The sequence below is a fragment of the Nicrophorus vespilloides genome, unplaced genomic scaffold (genome assembly GCF_001412225.1).
Source record: "Nicrophorus vespilloides isolate i.1.1-1 unplaced genomic scaffold, Nicve_v1.0, whole genome shotgun sequence".
In the NCBI taxonomy this organism is placed as follows: Eukaryota; Metazoa; Arthropoda; class Insecta; order Coleoptera; family Silphidae; genus Nicrophorus; species Nicrophorus vespilloides.
In genome coordinates, this window is record NW_017099554.1 from 62,275 (window position 1) to 78,304 (window position 16,030).

General features: G+C 29.0%; 3 protein-coding genes across 6 annotated transcripts in view; 1 reads left to right on the forward strand and 2 right to left on the reverse strand.

Moving 5' to 3' along the window:
• Window positions 1-1,696: 1,696 nt before the first annotated feature.
• On the forward strand, window positions 1,697-3,017 carry LOC108564733 (DNA repair protein RAD51 homolog 4-like). 2 transcript variants are annotated; one of them, XM_017923838.1, is made up of 3 exons: window positions 1,697-2,155; window positions 2,216-2,334; window positions 2,382-3,017. In XM_017923838.1, the coding sequence occupies exons 1-3, from the start codon at window positions 2,012-2,014 to the stop codon at window positions 2,971-2,973; spliced, it is 855 nt and encodes a 284-aa protein (XP_017779327.1). In that variant the 5' UTR covers window positions 1,697-2,011; the 3' UTR covers window positions 2,974-3,017. The 2 variants fall into 2 exon arrangements, with proteins under 2 accessions (XP_017779327.1, XP_017779328.1); XM_017923839.1 differs by having other exon boundaries at window positions 2,402-2,609.
• A 56-nt stretch (window positions 3,018-3,073) lies between these two features.
• On the reverse strand, window positions 3,074-4,043 carry LOC108564734. The gene is made up of 2 exons (XM_017923840.1): window positions 3,789-4,043; window positions 3,074-3,660 (listed from the first exon to the last, which is right to left on the reverse strand). Exons 1-2 carry the CDS (start codon window positions 3,887-3,889, stop codon window positions 3,171-3,173), a joined length of 591 nt encoding a protein of 196 aa, XP_017779329.1. The 5' UTR covers window positions 3,890-4,043; the 3' UTR covers window positions 3,074-3,170.
• A 3,307-nt stretch (window positions 4,044-7,350) lies between these two features.
• Window positions 7,351-16,030, reverse strand: part of LOC108564736 (TRPL translocation defect protein 14) — a 31,531-nt gene continuing 22,851 nt past the window's right edge. For 2 of the 3 annotated variants that reach the window (XM_017923846.1, XM_017923847.1), the window contains 4 exons: window positions 9,700-9,965; window positions 8,998-9,331; window positions 8,137-8,523; window positions 7,351-8,082 (listed from right to left, as the gene is read on the reverse strand). In XM_017923846.1, coding sequence (XP_017779335.1) covers window positions 7,937-8,082; window positions 8,137-8,523; window positions 8,998-9,331; window positions 9,700-9,965 — 1,133 coding nt within the window. In that variant the 3' untranslated portion in view covers window positions 7,351-7,936. Of the gene's footprint in view, window positions 8,083-8,136; window positions 8,524-8,997; window positions 9,332-9,699; window positions 9,966-10,082; window positions 10,149-16,030 lie in introns of all 3 variants that reach the window. The other variant, XM_017923845.1, reaches the window with a different exon arrangement.

Sequence of the window (16,030 nt, forward strand, 5' to 3'; positions counted from 1 at the left end):
ATATTAACTGTACAAAGTTGTATTAAAAACTAAATAAAGTTAACAATGCTTATTATATCTACAACTTACAACATATTCTACATTTTGCTGAAGCAGTATTCCTAAACTATATAGTTTCAGATGTTTTTTCAGGCATCATTCAACATCTCTTTCACACTAACTGTAAAAAGTTGAATTAAAAACTAAATAATGTTAACAATGTTTGTTATATCTACAACTTACAATATATTACACAATTTGCTAAAGGAGTCTTCCTGAACTATATAGTTTCAAATGTTTTTTTCAGGAATAATTCAACATCTCTTTCACACCAATTGTACAAAGTTGTATTAAAAACTAAATAATGTTAACAATGTGTGTTATATTTACAACTTACAACATATATTTCAATTTGCTGAAGCAGTATTCCTGAACTATATAGTTTCTGATGTATTTTTCTGCCATCATTCAAGGACTCCTTCACACTAATTGAACAATGTTGTATTAAAAACTATGTATAGTTAACGATGTTTGTTATATCTACAACTTACAACACAATTTGCTAAAGCAGTCTTCCTGAACTATATAGTTGCAGGTTCATTTTCAGGCATCATTCAAGATCTACTTAACATTAATTGCATAATATTGTGTTAACAACTAACTAAAGTTAACAATAGTTCTTGTGTAGATAAGTTGTAACATATTCCAAATCATCATTGAAAAATAACTAAAGTTTAACAAATCTTGTTACATATATAACTTATAACATATTCGAAATAAACTCATTTCTTCAGCAGTTTTCCTAAAATTATCTACTTATATAATTTCAGACATCATCCAGCATCTCTTTCACATTTATCACATAATGTTGCATTGAAAACTAGTTAAAGTTAACAATTCTTGTTACGCATATAACTTATAACATATTTCAAGTTAACTATTTTTTTCAGTAGGTTTCATAAACTATCTTCTTATATAGTTTTACAATCAATTTAGACATCAGGATCTATTTCACAGGAATTGCTACATGTTCCAAATTTTCCATGTAAACCATCTTTATATGTTTTTTTCGGTTATTACGTAAATATGGTTATATCCAAAAAGGTACTATAGAAAACTCGTTCATATTTAAACAAATTTAGGATGTTTGAAAGTTTTTCAGATAATATTTTCATGATTTAAAGGAAGAATGGTTAATACAAGAAAGCTGAATGTGTCATAAATCCATTTTTATTGTTCATATTCAATTATTAATTAAGATTCGTGATTAATGAGTAATTATAAGAAATATCGTTAACTTAAATATTCATGACAAAATATTTTCAATAGAAATCTACATCTTATACAATCTTTTGATAAATTCTTGAAAAATTGTAAAGCAATCTGTAAAATCATCAAATTTTAGTAATTAATTAATTTCTGAGGTACATTTATAAAAAGATGCGTAATTAACACCTAATTAATGTATAATTATAAGTCTAATTAACATGTTCTAATTATGAAGTCCACAAATCTGTTCGTAGTTTCAGTAGAAAACACATAGTTTTGTATATTTGTTGATTTAATTAACTTACGTAATTATCGAGTAATTAAATGTAACGGGAAATTACTGAAAAATGTTGAAATCAAATGGATTTTTTCTAATTGTTTCATTATATTATTTTTCAAGCAATATAAAAATCTTTAACATGAAAAAAGTTATTTCTTACAATTACAGTTATATAGATTTTAAGGGTAGAGAGATGAAATTCACATTTAGTTTCCATCATCTCGACGTGTATTTCTTTGTTTCACACAAGACCTGTTGAACTAGTTACGACATAAATTGGTTTCTATTGTTACGTTCTGCGTTTTGTATTTATTGCTAAGATTCCGAGATACCATTGACCACAAAGTCTTTCTTCCATGCGTATCGCGCCGAGGTTTTACAGAATACGTTCTTATTGTTAAATCTTTCTTCACAATAGAGAGTGAGTCAGCATTCAAACGAGATGCGCGCTCTTTCGGATGCCTACATTCCTCCGCTTTCAAAATGTCCCGCCTTACCACCAAAACGCATCCTCTGCTAACCAAGACAATCCTTTTAAACTTATCTCACAAAGATGTACACATCATTCATCAATTCCTTCAGAAGGATTCCAAGCAATTGGTTACCATCACGAAACTCACCTATAAAGTAACAGTTGAAACAAATTTGTAATCCAATAATCATAAATTAATTTCTTACAACTTTCAGAACATTATTACTATTAAAAAACATATCCTGAACAAGAACGCTGCATATTCCTATAACGCATTGGAAAACTATAAAGATGTATTAAGTAAAACAGCAACAATCTCTTCAGGAATAGAGAGGTAATTTGATTAATACAATCATGAATAATTTAATAAATCTATACCAGTTTTGATTCTCTATTGGCAGGAGGTTTCTTGACAGGGAAAATCTACGAGATATGTGGGGCCCCAACCAGTGGGAAAACAAAGCTATGTACGAGCATCCTCTCCAATTACCTCAAAAAGTATTGCTCAAACTGCTTCTACCTTGATACCAAAAATGAGATACAATCTCACCTGAAATTTTTCCCGCAAAGAGATAGTCTGAAGAAGCTCCTAATCAAACAACTCTGGACCATACATGACTTAATCAATGCCCTATACGAGATTAAGAGTAATTTGAAGCAGCTCAAAGTCAGACTCATTGTTTTGAATTCTTTGCCTTGCCTATTCTACCAAATCGAGAGAAACAGAGCTAATACATTGCTGACACATGCTGTAAATATAATGAGATTCATCTCCAAAGAATACCACATCACTTTTATTGTGACAAACTTAATGACTACATGGGATAATGATCTGAGATTAGGTTGTGGACAATACTGGAAGACTGTACCAAATACTAGAATTAATATTTCTCAAGCCAATGATGAATATAGTTTAACAATTTTAAAAAGCTGTGATTTACGTGAAGGAAACGAAACGCTGATTAAGTTGTAATCAATTTTATTTTTATTAATTTATTATTTTTGCAAAATACTGCAGTCCATTTAAGTTGTTACTTTTTTAATGTTTTTATTATCAATTTGCTAATGCTATAATCATTTTTAAAAAACACTACTTTCAAAAGATGTGAAAAGTTTTTGTAAAAATTACATTACGTTATAAATAATATTAATATATTATAATTAATAAGACTACTGTGTTTTATTGTGTTGTTGCTTGTAGCTCCTCATTACTTTCTTTCCAGGTACTAGACCTTGAGTTAGGCCAGGTCTCTTTCGCTTCTGGTTGGCTGCTGTTGAATCATTTTTAATCTGCAGCAGCTCTTGTGCGCTGGGCTGTGTCAGCTCCTGATTCTGGCAGATCACTGTGTTCTCCACCCTATTCTCCAAACTAAGTTCCTCCTTGGTCTTCTGCAGATCCGAGTCATGTGCATACTTGCAATTGTGTCCAAACCTGCATCTTCCCTTCCTGTAATTCCAGCAAACCTTCTTCCCATTGATGACCACATTATCTTTCTTGCTGACCATCTTCACATGCTTCTCAAGGATGGCCTCCTCTGTCTGTTCAGCTTCGATGAAGGGGTTTGTGAATACTGAAGTGGTGGCTTTCACTGATTCTCCTGTGGCCCCAAGGAATCCAGGGGTCGGCAACTTTGGCTTAAGTGTTGTGGTTTCTGTGCAGCTGAAATGTATGGAAGCTGACCGATTTTTTGCATAGGATAACAGTCTCTAAACATCAACTATGCGTGCAAAACAAAAGTTGTTGTAGGGCTCTTTTGTTTACTTCGTTTGTTGTCTACTCTACTTTACCTTACGGCATCTTCTTTCGTGATCTCTTCGTCTGACAAGGATTCTGAGTGTGAAGATGACGAAGACGAGGAGGAATCTTCATAATCAGGTACCAGGGACATGTTTGTTATTGTAATTATTACAAAATAACAAATAAAGAGGTAAAGGTGTTTAAGGTTAGGATAGTTTTAGGTTAGTTTCTTGATGGCGCCAACTTTAAGCTTTTGATACCGCATGTTACATAAATTCCTAATAATGTATTTAGTACAATTCATCATCAAATATCATAAGTCTAATTAACATGTTCTAATTAAAATTAATTGGATATTTAAATAAATGCCTAAAACTACTTAATAATGTACTAAACTAAGTTAAACTATTAATAAAATCGAAAACAAATGAATCCAATTAAGTGAAAATATAATAAATTAGTATATTCTTTAAAATATGAATAAAACTTATAATATTTAATAAAAACTTTGTTTATTATTGTATTAAGTAATTGAAATTGTATCTAAAAACAGAAGAATTGCATTACTTAATAACAATTGTTACAATTGTAAAATTTTATTTGTATGAAATGGTAACGAAAATACTGGAATAAGATACTAAAAATAAACTATTTGAGGTATCAAATATGCGAAATAGATTGATTACCAAGAACTCTTGGAAAATGTGTTATCAGGAAGATAAAAAAAGCTTTATCTCCTCCGATTTGCAGTATATTTGTAGCGTTGGAAATATTTCGATCGTATTTGATATATTTGAGATAAAATCCAAAAACGATATAAAATTTAAACGTTTTACAAAGTATGCTTCAATATAGGACAAAGTATGTATTTTTTTAGGTAATTAACTTTTTGTTATCAAGAAGTATTTGCAAATGAATATAATTAAAAGTAAAATTTTCTAAAAATAGTTTCGAAAATTATCGTTTGAAAACACTTAAGAAAACAACTTTAAAAGAATATACAAAGTATGCTTCAAAATAGGAAAAAGTATGTATTTTTCAGGTAATTAGCTACTTATTTACGTAGCAAATTATTAGCATTATATTATTAAGAAGTATTTGCAAATGAAAATAATTAAAAGTAAAATTTTCTCAAAATTGTTTCGAAAATTATCGTTTGAAAACACTTTTAAATCAATATACAAAGTATGCTTCAAAATAGTAAAAACTATGAATTTTTTAGGTAATTAACTATTTAATTACGTCGCAAATAATTAACATTCTTAACATCAAGTAATATTTGTAAATGAAAATAATTGAAAGTTAAATTTTCTCAAAATTGTTTCGAAAATTATCGTTTGAAAAGACTTTTAAATCAATATACAAAGTATGCTTCAAAATAGTAAAAACTATGTATATTTTAGGTAATTAACTACTTAATTACGTCGCAAATAATTAACATTATTAACATCAAGTAATATTTGGAAATGAAAATAATTTAAAGTGAAATTTTCTCAAAATTGTTTGGAAAATTATCGTTTGAAAACACTTAAGAAAACACCTTTAAAAGAATATACAAAGTATGCTTCAAAATAGGAAAAAGTATGTATTTTTAGGTAATTAATTACTTATTTACGTAGCAATTGATTGCATTATGTTATCAAGAAGTATTTGAAAATGAAAATAATTAAAAGAAATTTTTTTTTAAAATTATTTCGAACATTATTGTTTGAAAACACTTAAGAAAACAGCTTTAAATCAATCTACAAAGTATGCTTCAAAATAGGAAAAAGTATGTATTTTTCAGGTAATTAACTACTTATTTACGTAGCAAATTATTAGCATTATGTTATCAAGAAGTATTTGCAAATGAAAATAATTAAAAGTTAAATTTTCTAAAAATAGTTGCGAAAATTATGGTTTGAAAACACTTAAGAAAAACAATATACAATAAAGAAAAAAGTAGTTCCTACAAAAGCCGTCGCAAATTGAATCGGCGTAAAATGAACCTATATTTACAGTTAGCCAACTATAGGGTTTAGTTCAATATAAGTGTACAAAACAGCAATTAATAAGCGGTATTTCACATCAGCGTTATCGTGAATCGGCGTAAATCAAACAGGCGCAAAGTTAACTTTAATTCAAATTTGTTAATTTAGTTGTATATTCTAACAACACTTTTACTATGAATCAACATAGTTTGATTAATAATAGCATTAGAAGTATTATTAATAGGATTTACGTCACATTATATCAGTTATTTCCAGTATTGATGTTGTTACGATAATTGCATTAATGCGTAGTATCTATTACTAATTATCTTTTATAACTGATTTAGTTTTTTTTAACATTAGAATTAATTAACAGAATTATATAAGAAAGATATTTTTGTAATTACATTTAAAATTAACAAATTTTTATACAGTTATAATAATACCTCGCATAGTGCGGCTTTGGATTCACTATAGTATGGTTTGAAAATGTCGAAACAAACTAAATTTTAATTGAGTAAAACATAAATAATTGATCGTTTTTTCTATTATATTCAAATTTCTTTTTGTGCTGTAGAAGTTTAAAGTTTCTCGATTAGTCCGGTTTCAAACAGTTAGAACGGATAATCCGCACTATTCGAGGTATTAATTAACAGAAAAGGTATAATTTACCAGAATCTGGAGCCAATAAAACGTAACTAAAAGATCATTAGTAATTTAGAATGTTTTTCGAATATTGTAATAAACGAATGAAATTATACTTCTAAAGGTTTAATTGGATATTAAAAAAGACAAACAAACAAAAAAAATACAATAGAATTGTTGTTTTTTTTTTTTAATTTACATATTTATTTAGTTAAGTAGAGTTGATACAGAAATTGCGAAGAACAACGTAATAATAGTAAAACTTAAAAATTAACAAAACTAACAGAAAGTCCAAGAGTGTGAAAGAAACAAAAAAAAAACGTATAGAAACCTGGTATTGTTTTGATGCACATGTAACAACAATCATAAAACACAAAAGAAAAATAATAACATTTAACAAAGTGGAGAAACAAATCGAGGCAAAATCAATCAAACTATTAATATAATTTATTTATTTAAAAACGCAATTAAAAACCCCAAAAAAAAAAAAAAATTTTTTGGATATTTTTTTTTCTTCTTTCCTTCAATTATTATGTTATTATTACTTTTTTTTACAATAAAATATATTTTCATCTTCCCATGCCAACAAAACTCGTCCTGATTACAAAAATATAAATATGGTTCACATTCACGTTCATCATCATCATCTCATATTTTTTTTTATTCCCCTTTTTTTTTTAAATCATTTTCCGTGTCTTCAGTGTAAACGCGACGTTTTGTAAATATAGTCCCACAATATTATTAATAATTAGTGTTTCTTTTTTTTTTTGTTTATTCTTACATCAAAAATTTTCTCGCGAAAATAATAACGAATCAAAGAGTAAATACAGTATAGAATATAATAACATGATAAGTGTATTTTTTCAACTTCATCTTTTGTTGCTGCTGTTGATTTCCTCATAATTAATTAATTTTTCAGTTTCGTAATATTATTTATCATTAAGTACATATATTTATTATAATTATTAATTTTTTTTTTTTCATATATATATATTTGTTTTTTTTTAATCACAATTAATTATTTAAATATAATTCTTCTTTCCTATTTTGGAAGGTAACAATTTGCTCTGACCGCAGGTTGAGGTCGGAAGTATATATAGTAAGTTTTGTGGTGACACCAAAGAACAAAAAAAAAAGAAGTAAATTTGAAGCAAGTTTCGTTTTAACTCCAGGTCATTTTCTAAATAAATAAATCCTAAGAGACGCTAAAAGGGTGGAAAAAAACAAAAGAAACGGTAGAACTAAACAACGACTAAATAGTATTGATGGGGTGTTTCATGTGTGTGTGTCTTTGTATTTATACACAGCTACGTTAATACTCTGAAGAAACTAGCTAAGGTTCGTCCGATGTTTAAAAACTCGCTAACAGTTATTAATGGAATCTAATTTAGTTTAAATATTAATTAATATTATTATTATTAATAATAAGATGTGTACCTTTGGGATTAGGCAACGTTTCTTCCGATATTCAGTTATTAATTGTTTGCTGCTGTTGTTTGCTGATCAAAATTTAAAACTGTACAAAAATAGAGTTAGGATGTTCTGTATCATCTATAAAGTTGCCGAATGGTTTTTGTGACGGTTCAGCATTTCAGAAGACCGGCGGAGCCGTTGATGTGCGGCTTGTTCTCGCTTAGGAGTTTGTAGACTTCTAAACCGTTCGGAAGACCGTTAGTCCTTGGCTCTGGTTGTTGTTGCTGCTGTTGCTGTTGTTGTTGCTGATCAGCATCTGCGGAGAGTTGAAGTGTAAGTTAGGGTTGAAATCTTGCAAGCAAATCCTTACCAGATCTCCAATACTTTTTTGATGTTTTCCAGTCCTCGCGCAACGACAGATTGTACATGGAGAAGTCCGAATTGCCGGTCACCTCCTTGACGATGTTCAGGAATCCCGGAAGGCATTTCCTCAGCGTGACCTCATCCAACGCTGAATACGTCTCGAGGAGCATCAGACCTTTGCACCTGGGATGCGTCGGCTCCTCGTAGATGTCCAACTGGAAATACTGATTGTTGACGAGGAAGCATCTGCGCTTCTTGTAAATGGTGAGATGCGATTTATCCTTCTGCGCTAACAGATTGATGTAATCCCTGTGGGTGATCTGCGTCTTAACCTCGATCACCTGACCTCCGGCCTGCCTCTGACGCCGCATCGTGTGGATATAGCTGAAATATCCTGAAACGCATTTCGTTTAGTTTCAATTCAAGTACAATGGATCAGATGATTTCGATACCCCAGGTGATATGTGTTTTGGGTTAGTAAGAGACGATGGAGATTTTAGTCGAAATAAATCCATGCACTTCGTGTTCCCAATGTATTTACAAACTCAAAGGTAATATCCAAGTATATTTTAACAAACGTACATATTGAAAAAAAAAAAAAAACGAAAATAAATCATAATTTAAATACGTAAAATGAACGTAAACGCTATTTCATAAAACGAAACAATATAAATATAAGATATAGATTCATACCATAATAATTATAATAATAATAATACAAACATAGTTTTAAAAATTAACAATATCTATGGCCGAAATAACATTGATTATTGAAAGAAAACAGAAATCATAATTAGGAGAAGAAAAAATATGAAACTTTTTTCTCAATCTCAGATGTAGCGAACTTGTAATACTTTTCTTTTCTCACCTTTTTGGCCCCTTTTCCGTAGCCTGACCTGGTTGGGGGAGTTCGATTGGAGATACGTGTGGACCACCTCGAAGTCTTGGAAGCGCGGGAACTTCTCGTCGGCGGGCAGAGGACCGTTGACCAGGAACTTGAGTTTTCTGGAGTTCTTGAGGAGACGATCGCCTGTGTCCAGACCCATCTTCTGACATACGGAGCCGACCATTCTACGCATCTTTCCTTCGAAATCTGTTGAATTGTCGATCACATCGTAGTACGGATGACCGACCCAGGCTGTCGCAGCGTTGTGATCCAGCTCCTTCGCAAGTTCGACTCCTTCTGAACGACACGAATGATCCTGAAAACACACATAGGAAAAGTTTACCATTAAGTAATCAATGTTTTATATTTCAGTTTCAATCTTGAAGATCAATAAATGAAGAAGAATAATAGTATCACTGTTTTGATCAAGTCAAAACCTAGTAAGTTTGATACATCTACCAATGAAGAATTATGGATAAATACTGCATGAATATTGTTGTCATAGACAAAAGACAAGAAGATTTAGTTAGGAAATTGATGCAAAGTAAGTGTAAAAGTAAATATCTTACAATGTTGAAACGTAAATTAAGTTTTTGCCTATCAAAGTTTATGCATTTGGGTTCTCTCTTTCCACAATTATAAGTTTCTGTTGAAATTTCATAATGCAAAAATATGTTTACTCACTTCGGTCGTATAGAATTCCTCTGCTCCGTTTGCCGCCGAGACCATGTGGATGATCTGATTGTATCTGTTGTCCCTCAGCTCGACATCGTTCCAACCGTTGTCGCGCTTGATCTTCTCCCATTTATCCTTCGAGATAAAAGCTGAGGCATCCATCGCGCCGCGATCGCAGATGATGAGGCAGTTCCTCTTGCACGTCCTTCCAAGCTCGAAAAACGTGTTCTCAATCTGAATCATTGTCTTCAGCAAATTTTCTTGAAATACCAGAGCTGCAACAAACAAATAAAACATTGTATTAAAGAGAAATAGTAAAATCCAATTTACAGTTGAAGCAATATCTAAGTACAAATAATAATGGGGGGGAGTCCTAGCTGAGTACTCCTCACCATCATTCGTTGGTGAAGCAGTTGAAAGGCAATGTTTGCACGAACTGTTTTTCTTCATCTGATCACCTGCAGCATCAAGAAATGAACGAATTAATTCCTATTTGTCAATTCAATATGCATCAGATTCTGTGTAATTTCCAATTGAATAATTTCAGCGTTTTCGATTGATTAATTGATCAAATTCATAGTTTTTGATAGAATAATTTCACGGTTTCAATTGAATCATTTCAGGTTTTCCATTGGATAATTTCGGGGTTCTCCTGAATACCTGCAGCATCAAAGAAATTCGATTCTGTGGATAATTTCAGGTTTTTGATAAAATTATTTCAGGTTTTCAATTGGATAATTTCGGGGTTGGCTTGATCCCCTGCAGCATGAAAGAGATGAACGAATGAATTCCTAATTATGAATTCAATCTGCATCAGATTCTGTGGATAATTTCAGGTTTTTGATTGAATAATTTCAGGTTTTCGATTGGATAATGACAGGGTTCACCTTCGAACGAATTGATTATCGGTTTCCAAACTAATTGGACGTTGTCGTGTGCAGACGGAATCCGGTGAAGTTACGTGGATGGTCTTCATTTTGCACGCGCACGAAGGCCATATTATGTAAAATGCCATTGTCTTAATGCGACACATTACGTAATCCATTTCGGTTATTGCTGTCACGCGAATCGATATCTGCACCACACACAACTATCCCATCAATTCGACCTCAATGCACGAACATCTCAGCTCAGCTCTTGTTTTCTCATCCATTTATGAAACTGTTAAATTCGTGAACTAGACATGAAATTTACTGATCAAATTTGAGATTTTCACATTTACTTATTCTCAAGAAAATTTAGATGCTACAGGAAAGTTATGCCACTTTAACTATTGGAATTATAGCTTTAATTGCATTATTACAAAAAAAAAAACGTTAATATCTATAAAATAAAAGTGTTTGGACCATCAAATTTAAGGTATTATTAGGATAAAACTTGTAATTCTTCAATTTCTACATAAAAGTATAAGATTAAGCTCTTTTGTAATTATAATTAGAGGTAGGTCAAAGCATTTTGTTTTATAGGTATTTCAGAGAGAATTGAGTTTCTCTCCTCTTCACACCTAAAGTGGAAATGTTTCTCTCGTACCGAAAACCAGTTTCACGGAGAAGCACAGAGAGAGAGATATTTTTAAAATAGAATCAAGAGCTGTATTTTCGGCCGGTGGAATTCCCTAGACCCCAAGTGCGAGCCTCTCAAACGACTACGAAACCATAACAACAAGAGTATTGTTTATTATTACTCTTGTTGCTATGGTTACATGCTACTTCCGATCTGATTTATAATCAATTTTGAACTTTGATAGCTGTCACATGGCTCTGATGTTCAATGTTTATGTTTATACATGTTTTTTATTGTCTCCCAATGAAAATCAAATAAATATTAACTGAGAATCGATAGAATTTATACCAACTCATTCAATCACTTCAATTACTTGGATGAGTCAGAAATTTTATTTAGAGAATAACATGCACATCAATTGTACATTCTGAGAATTATTTTTGAAACGTAAAATTAATTAATTGAAACTGTAAATGCGACGATTTGTAATTCAATCTAAATATAGAATCGATTTAATAATTTCATTTGATTTAATGGGATTTCTCCTTAAATTTTCATGAAAATTGACAATAAAGACAATTTGCACAAGTTTTCATAGTCTTAATATTTAATTTGTTTAACAATAAAGCTTGAAAGTTTGTACAATTTGTCAAACTACTTTGATTTTCACAATTGTTCACAAGGAATTTGATATACTCATAATATTTAACTTGTTTAACATTTACAATAAAGTTTGAAAGTTGATACAATTTGTCAAACTACTTTGACATTCACAAGTATTCACAATGAACTTAATATAGTCAAAATATTTAACATGTTTAACATTGACAATAAAGTTAGAAAGTTGGTACAATTTGTCAAACTACTTTGACTTTCACAAGTATTCACAAAGAACTTAATATAGTCACAACTATTTAACATGTTTAACATTGACAATAAAGTTAGAAAGTTGGCACAATTTGTCAAACTACTTTGACTTTCACAAGTATTCACAATGAACTTAATATAGTCATAATATTTAACTTGTTTAACATTGACAATAAAGTTAGAAAGTTTGTACAAGTTGTATATAACTTTGACTTTCACAAGTTTTCACAATGAACTTAATATAGTCATAATATTTAATTTGTTTAACATTGACAATAAACCTTGATAGTTAGGACAAGTTGCCAAATAACTAACTATAGTCATAATATTTAACTTTTTAACATTAACAATAAAGCTTGAAAGTTTGTACAAGTTGCCAAATTAGTTTGACATTCACAAGTTTTCACAAAGAACTAAATATAGTCATTATATTTAATTTCTTTAAAATTGACAATAAAGTTTGAATGTTTCTACAAATTGCCAAATTACTTTGACATTCAAATATAGTCATTATATTTTACAAAGAACTATATATAGTCATAATATTTATCTTGGTATTCATATTATAGTACTTTCAAGTAACCAAATACACATATTCCAAACGTTACTTATCAAGTAAAGCGTAATGTTTTTTGTACTTTTTTTTTCAAAAATCACCAACCAATAAATAAATATTCTTTATAAATAATTTATAAAAAAAAATATTTTTCCGTATTTATAATGATTTATCAAGTATTATTTATAGAACGATAATTAAAATAAAAAAAGTTCAATAATAATCACTTTTAATTATAATTTAATATCACATATTTATATACAATTTATTTATAGAACAATAATTGTCAATTCCATTTTTATTTATTTTTTAAAATTTGTCAATTTTAATCAAAAACTAAGCATGATATAATAAGTTATTAAATATACTTTTTAATATTTGTATAATTACTGGTAATTAAGAAATTAACAAAATTTTGATTATCTGAAGAAGAAAACATATAATTTGTGGTGTTATTGAGAAGGTATTAACTATATTTTCTATAATTTCTTTAATGGAATAATAATTGTTAATTACTTATATTTTTGTTCTTTCTATAAACTTTATAATTACTACTAATTATCAAATTAACGAAACTTTAGTAATATAAAAAAATTACATAATTTGATATATAACGAAGATATTTTAAGTGCGGAAGACACGAAAGTTATAGAATTGAGCGTGAGAGGATGAGGCTAATTAAATTTACACGCAATGAAGAGCACCGGTCTGGATGGAATTAAAGTTAGATCCATTTTCCGGGGTTGTTTTCAAAGTGTAATTATTTTTCGTTGTCGTCGTCATCGTTGCTGGGGTAAAATTACTTATTCCCTGTGTTTGTTGCAGCTGCGCGTCAACTTATTAAGCTGGAAATAATCATTACGTCATGACCCTGCAGCAAACGGATGACATCACACCAAACAATGAAAATTTCTGATTTATTAAATTTAAAAAAAAATGTGTTATTATTCACATAAAATCCATAAAACTCACTGGAAATTTCTTACAAAAAATATACGAATTTTTTCAATTTAATTGTTAAATTTTCTTAGAAATACTTAATTAATACAGATGTAAAAAAAATTATAAATATTTCATAAGTTTTCAGTATTTTTTTCTGTATTTTTCTTATATATTAATTATTCATTTAATAATGAAATAAAATAGAGACATTTTTAATTATTTAGATTCTTCACATATTTTATTGTATTGCTTTTATAAAATATGAAAATTTGAAATTGAAATTTCTCAGAAATTAAATTAAATTTTCTGATTTATAAAAAAATATCATTCACATAAAATTACAGAAATTTCTTACAAAAAAAAATACAATTTAATTATTAATTTTTCAAGGAAATTCTGTAATGCCATTTTTTATTTAGATTTTTAAGTAAATAATTTGAATAATAAACATGTAAAAAAAAATCATAAATATTTCATAAGTTTTCAGTAATTTTTCTTGTTTTTTTTTTATATATTAATTATTTAATTATGAAATAAAAAAGAGAAATTTTAAATATTTTTTCTAAGAAATTAAAAATTTCAATTTAATAAATTTTGCAAAAAGGCAAACAAAAATCAAACTTAAACATAAAACTTATTATTGTACTTTCCCCATATAGAAAATTCTATTTGAAAATTTCTAAAATCAAATAAATGAAGAATATTCATAAGTATCATCAGTTGATTCTTTTCCTTTTTATACAATAAGGTCAAAACTTTGACTTTTATCTGCTAATAAAAAGAGAAATCATGTTGAAATTTATAGAATTAAATAAATTTAACTAAAAACACATAAGAATCACAAGCTAATTAACTTTATATTATTAAAAAATTGTAAAATAATTATTTTATCTCATTAATTTTTCAGTAATTTTAACATCAGATGTATTGTTTCTTTGTTACATTTAATAATTTAATAAATTAAATTATAATTAAAGAGATTTTACCATAAATTTTAATTAAGCTAATTATGATTTTTTTTAAACTAATATTATAATATTTTTTTACAACTAATTGATTTTAACATCAACATTTAATATGTTTTCAATTTTGACCCAAATTAGTAAATAAATAAAGAAAGAAATACTACAATTATTACATAATTACTACTAAACGAATTTAGTAATTATTGTGTTGCAATCAATAATTCAATGTTTATTATAACGTTTTGGGATTATTTTTCGACTATGATTATACAGAAATCATGTTTCTTGGAAAAAACTCTAAGAAGTTTCATCCTTTTTTACTCGACTCGATTCAATTAAAATGTTTCTGTTGGAACAGCATCAAATCGCATTCCCGGTGATTCAGAATTATCGCATGTTTATGCTTCACCCAAGATTCTGACATGAATTAATCTCGTCGACGATGATGCAACCCAAATACTACACACGTTCAATATCAAAAAAAAATACGTATTTTTTTCCATTTGATTCATATACAAGTACGCATTAAACTTTTATATTCGCAATTGAAACTGTTGACCTTTAATAATATCCTCGTCGTATTCAATTATACTGCTGTTTCACCTCCTCCTTCATGAAATCTGGGATTTACGTACAGTACGTGAGTCATGTATTAATTGGCTATTATACTACGCAGAGTGTAACGTATTGTTTGTTTCGTCCTAGTTCTCTAGTTTATTTTATTTTCCATAAATAGTATTAGTGGTAACGAGCTTTAAAGATCTGCGCAGTTACCGTCGGTTTACTGGGGAGGTTGGGAATAAGCCGGAAGGGTGTCGCATGAGAGAAACCTTGACCGTTTCAAGGGTGCAACTGTGTTTGGAATCAGAACATCCGAAGGGGTGGTTGCTGAAAGTACGTCGCATTTGTACGTCGCCCCTCGAGAGGAAACCCCCTTTTCATTCCCTCTGTTCCTCTTTATTTTTATACACACACACATAAAAGGTTTCCTTCCGCATGTTCTTGCTATAAAAAGGACGCTTTCCATCTTAAAATTGAACGCATAAAAGAACTCATTTCGTCCCTAGTTTAACTTCAACATCCACAATCTTTATTTATTTTTGTTACCTTATTTCAACTGAAAAACCTATCTCTATTTTATGTACATATCAGTCAAATGTGTGCATTGGTAGAATTCTAAAATCTATTGTATTTTCTTATATAATTAAGCTAATTAGATGATCACATATGCAAATTGAAGATAAAACTTTGACCTTTCCAATGAGCATTCTGTAATTATTGTAGTCTTCACCGTTCTCATGTAATAAGCTGTCAAACTTTAGAGTTTTTACTGAATATATTTCTATTTTTTGTCTATTTTTTAACTAATGCAATAACTAACATCCACATTCTATATAATGAAGCAATCTCTTCAAAAACATTGTATTTTCTTATATAATTAAGCTAATTACTTCATCAAATTAAAGATAAAACTATGCCTTTTCTTCTTTTTTTGGAATTTATGTAT

Bases quoted from the DNA above. Each gene is read 5' to 3' on its own strand.
- LOC108564733 (XM_017923838.1), top strand. From the start codon at position 2,012: ATGTCCCGCCTTACCACCAAAACGCATCCTCTGCTAACCAAGACAATC. The intron at 2,156-2,215 runs GTAACAGTTGAA...TACAACTTTCAG, and splicing joins TCACGAAACTCACCTATAAA to AACATTATTACTATTAAAAA. The intron at 2,335-2,381 runs GTAATTTGATTA...AATCTATACCAG, and splicing joins ATCTCTTCAGGAATAGAGAG to TTTTGATTCTCTATTGGCAG.
- LOC108564734 (XM_017923840.1), bottom strand. From the start codon at position 3,889: ATGTCCCTGGTACCTGATTATGAAGATTCCTCCTCGTCTTCGTCATCT. The intron at 3,661-3,788 runs GTAAAGTAGAGT...CATACATTTCAG, and splicing joins ACGAAAGAAGATGCCGTAAG to CTGCACAGAAACCACAACAC.